Here is a 4,098-nt window from a genome sequence, read left to right as displayed (position 1 = left end):
GTATAATACAATAATGTACAATATAATATAATATAATAATATTGAGACATCTGTGGTCATTCAGTGTTTGTGATCTGCAGGTGACTGTCACCTTGCCAGGCCACAGGGGAATGGGAGGTGGAGTTGCTGAAATAAATGGTTTAGGTGAAATAAATATATAACATAAGTAATAACTGCAAATATGTAATATATAAACTGTAGAAACATATTTTAATATAAATACATAATTAATAAATGTAAAATAAATAATGACTATGAAATAAATATATAAAATAGATGAAATAAATGGTTTAGTAAAACTGGGGAGACTAAGTTTAATTTCTCTGTAGGAGGTAAGACATGAAGTTGAGATCCCAAAATCTGCCCCATAGATCTGAGGCACAAATCTTATTGTTCCTGCTGAGAGGGAATGGGGTTTTCTCCCTGAATCAGACACACAGTGAAAGGAAAACAAATGAGACTGTGGCTGTGGAAATTGAGAAAATGGAGGAGAAAGAGTGAAGGAGGAACCGATGGAATAAATGATAAATAAATAATTTCCTGTCAGTGTTCACAAGCTTTCTGTGCTGACTGTTAATCCCCAAGATATCCTCTTGTTTCGAGTTCCTGGATGAATGGTGAAGCACTTCTTTTTCCATGTCAATAACCACTGGAATATGTGATAGCAAGTTTAAATATGCCCTTAGTGCAAAATTTCAGCTTCCAAATTCCTGCTGGACAATTGCGTGGAAAGAATGGGGTGAAAAAAATCAGAAGGAAGGCAAATAGAATTCCCAATTTCAAAAAAAAAAGAAAAATTACTTCCAGAGAAATAATAATGAAATTCCTCTTTGTGCTCCAGGAAAGTTTCAGCTCAGGGAGTGGAAAAGGGTGTGAAGTTGGTGCCTGGAGCTGTTCACGTGACTTGATCCCCCTGATTTTTGTTCTCTTTCAGGACGACACTGAGCCCTACTTTATTGGAATATTTTGTTTCGAGGCTGGGATAAAAATCATCGCTCTGGGGTTTGTTTTTCACAAAGGTTCTTACCTGCGGAACGGCTGGAACGTGATGGATTTCGTCGTGGTCCTCACGGGGTAGGTGACTTCTCACCCCGGCTTTAAGGGGGCCTCTCACTCTGATTTGTGTTGGTTTTTACCTCTGGGTTGGGGTGGGATTGATTTGAGGGAAATATTATATCCCTACATTTCTGACTGTAGGATTTGTTGTGCTGAACGAGTCACTTTAGAGTGTTGGAACCAACTAAAAAGTGGTTTTCCTCAAGGATATTTATTTGTTGGTGTTCTGGTGTGTATCTTACCCAGACTCTTCCTGACATTTCCCTGGCTTTGCAGGTTCTGTTTGCCACTGGTACTTGAGCCTGATTTAAACCAATCTATTTAGCATTACAGGATGACTTTAAAAGTCAACATGGAGCGTGCTAACAAATTAAAAGCATCCCATTTTTAAGCTATTACAACTCTGAAATCAGCAAAGTTTTTACAGGAGTGCATTTGTTCTGCTATCGAATAACTTTTCTGAACAGAATTCAAAGATGCTTGAAAAGAATTCAAAATGTCTTATTAAGGCAAATGTCACCCGTGTATTTTGTGCAGTGGTTTGAAATGATGTCGCTGGTTTCTTTCTTGGAAATGCTCACAATATTTTACATTAGAAACTGTTGTAATGTATATTTATTTATATGAATGGAGGGTATAATGGAAACACGAATATTAAGTAGCACCTGTAGTCTACAAATTGGGCTTTAAAACTCCAAAGGAAATGTTCCCTGAGGTCCTGAGCTCGCAGCCTTCAGCTTGGAAGGATTTCAGTCAGTTTTCCCCCAGCCTGGTATTAACATGCTCCCCAAATCCTTCCTTTCCCCCACCTTCTCTGCTCCTGTGTGTGAATGTGCCTGTATTTTCTGGTTAGTGGTGGAGAGCAGGGAAATGCCTGCACACATATACAAATGCATTCATTTGCCACATTATCACTGGAATTCTCTTTGCATTCAGGGCACCATGTGATCCAGCAACTGAGAGGCCAAAGGGAATCCTTTATGCATTGAGAGGAAGAGAATAAATATGTGGGGTTTGATTCTCCTGCTGCTGGGTTGGGGATTTAATCAATGGGAACTTCAGTGGAGTCACGAGGAGAATCAGATTTACATACTCAGGAGCACGGGGGGTACCAGGATGAGAAGAGAATTAGCACAGATGCTACAACTATTCACACCCATGGCATGTGCTGATTCCTAGTCAGTTCTACACCCTTTTGTGAGTTAAAAAAAAAAAATTAAAATCAAGGCCCTGATTCTGGAAGGCACTTTGGAATGTGTTTTAATTTATCCTTCAACAAAACAGTCAAGTACACCTTTGGATTCAGCTGACTCCAGCGCTTCTGTGCTCAAAGCTAAGGCTCTACAGAAAAGCTTTTTTGAACTCCAGCCATATTGTTTAGGCAGGGCTTTTTTATTTTCTCATAAACACATGCCAGGAATCAAGAGATGTTTGGTTTCTTTACAAGTGAGACGCTCAAAGTTTTACAAGAGCAGCCGGAGCGTCGCTCGTGGAATCGCCGCGGGCCGGTGTCTGAGCGGAGCTGGGTTTGTTGGGGGAGCTGTTTGCAGTTCTGTTTGATCTGGGAGCATAATTGAGGACCATCAGCTCGATGAGGCAGCTGGACTGAGGAGCCCTGTTCCCTCTGCAAACAGGCGTGTTCCTCTCCAGCACAGTCCCGGCCACGTCAGAGCTGCCGGTTTCCAATGGTGACACCAACCCGGCTCCGGGGAAGCCGCCTCGTACGGGGGCTTCCCACCAGGTGGGCAGTGCAGGGGTGGCAAAGGCTCAGCTCAGCAGCATTAAGCCCAAGAATTGTCTCCCCAGACCTCTAATCCTCTCATTCAAGGGCTGGATGTAACATTTTTGGTGCCTGGGGGAAGGCTCCCGAAAATCCCGGCGTTCCTCGTGTGCTGGGTTGGATTCCTTCCTGAGCGTGGGGCTGCATTTCCAGCCCAGGAACGAGCTGGAGGGACCTACAGTAGAGAAACAGCACTGCAAGACCTGCAGCCTCACACAGCGGACTGAATTAGTGTTTTCTCTGTAGCCTGTGGTGTTTTTCCTAGATCCTTATTGTGTTCTTAGCTCGCTGCTGTGTTGCCATGGGGCCGTGCTGGAAAGCAGGAGCTCCTCTTCCTTGGGCTTCCTTCACTGCCCAGAAACCTTTTCATCCCTCCTCTGCTTGCTTGGGGTTGGGGCTTTGATTTAGGGGCTTGGAGAAGCCAGAGCAAGGTTGTTTATTCGAGAGAAACATCCCCTTTTGTCTCATTTGAGACAAACCTCCTCGGTTCTGCCTCGAGACTGAAGGCAGGTTGTTGAGGAAGAACATTTGCTGCTGCCAAACCCAGCTGGTTCTCCAGGGAGGGACTGAGAGGTGGTGACATGAGTGGGAACTTAATTTTCACTTCTGTGGAAAGGAGACTCAGATCTGTGCGTTTCAAAAAGTGATCGGGCTGTAATTTATTAGGGAATAATAAAAGAGGACAATGCTAAGCCAGTACTTAATGTGTTCTTATAAATATAGATAGGTAGGACATCAGTTTTTGAAATACCATTTTACTACTCTATCAAAAGCTTTCCTTTGCCATATGTGCAAGGTTTCTACTTGGAAATGTTACTTCATGTTTCCCAGGCAGTGATCAGTGCTCATTCCCAAGCTCAGTTTCACATTAATCTTCAATATCACAGAGGGATTTTGATTTCTCTCTCTCTCCCTTATTTTTGTTAATTTTATTTCTGTGTAAGCATGAAAGATCATGAGAATGTGTTTCATGACACCCCACACAGAGCTGTGTACCCACTAATCCTGTTGAGTGCCCGTTTTTATTGAGGTAAATGCTGAATGTCAGAAAATCTGATCTCATTTTCAGCTTTTAGCTAAACCCCACAAAAGCAAAGAGCAGCTTTGCTCTCGTTATCTGTTTCCATAGGAAAAAGGGCAGAGTCTGGGTGTGTTTTGGAGGAGGCTGTGGGGGAAGGCTCTGCATTGATTGAACTCACCCTTATGTAAATACTACAGTGATCATGCAGAAATCCTTCCCACCTGTTTTTTCCAACCCCCCC

General features: G+C 42.9%; 1 protein-coding gene across 1 annotated transcript in view; it reads left to right on the top strand.

Moving 5' to 3' along the window:
* Nucleotides 1–2,059, top strand: part of LOC108639972 (voltage-dependent N-type calcium channel subunit alpha-1B-like) — an 8,545-nt gene extending 6,486 nt beyond the window's left edge. Inside the window, exons 2-3 of the mRNA XM_018074107.1 lie at nt 935–1,074; nt 1,993–2,059. Of these exons, the coding sequence (XP_017929596.1) occupies nt 935–1,074; nt 1,993–2,059 (207 nt within the window). The remainder of the gene's footprint in view (nt 1–934; nt 1,075–1,992) is intronic.
* Nucleotides 2,060–4,098: the final 2,039 nt, after the last annotated feature.

Source organism: Manacus vitellinus, unplaced genomic scaffold (assembly GCF_001715985.3).
Source record: "Manacus vitellinus isolate BGI_N305 unplaced genomic scaffold, ASM171598v3 scaffold_27_pilon, whole genome shotgun sequence".
Lineage (NCBI taxonomy): Eukaryota > Metazoa > Chordata > Aves > Passeriformes > Pipridae > Manacus > Manacus vitellinus.
This window is presented reverse-complemented; position numbering and strand designations above follow the sequence as displayed.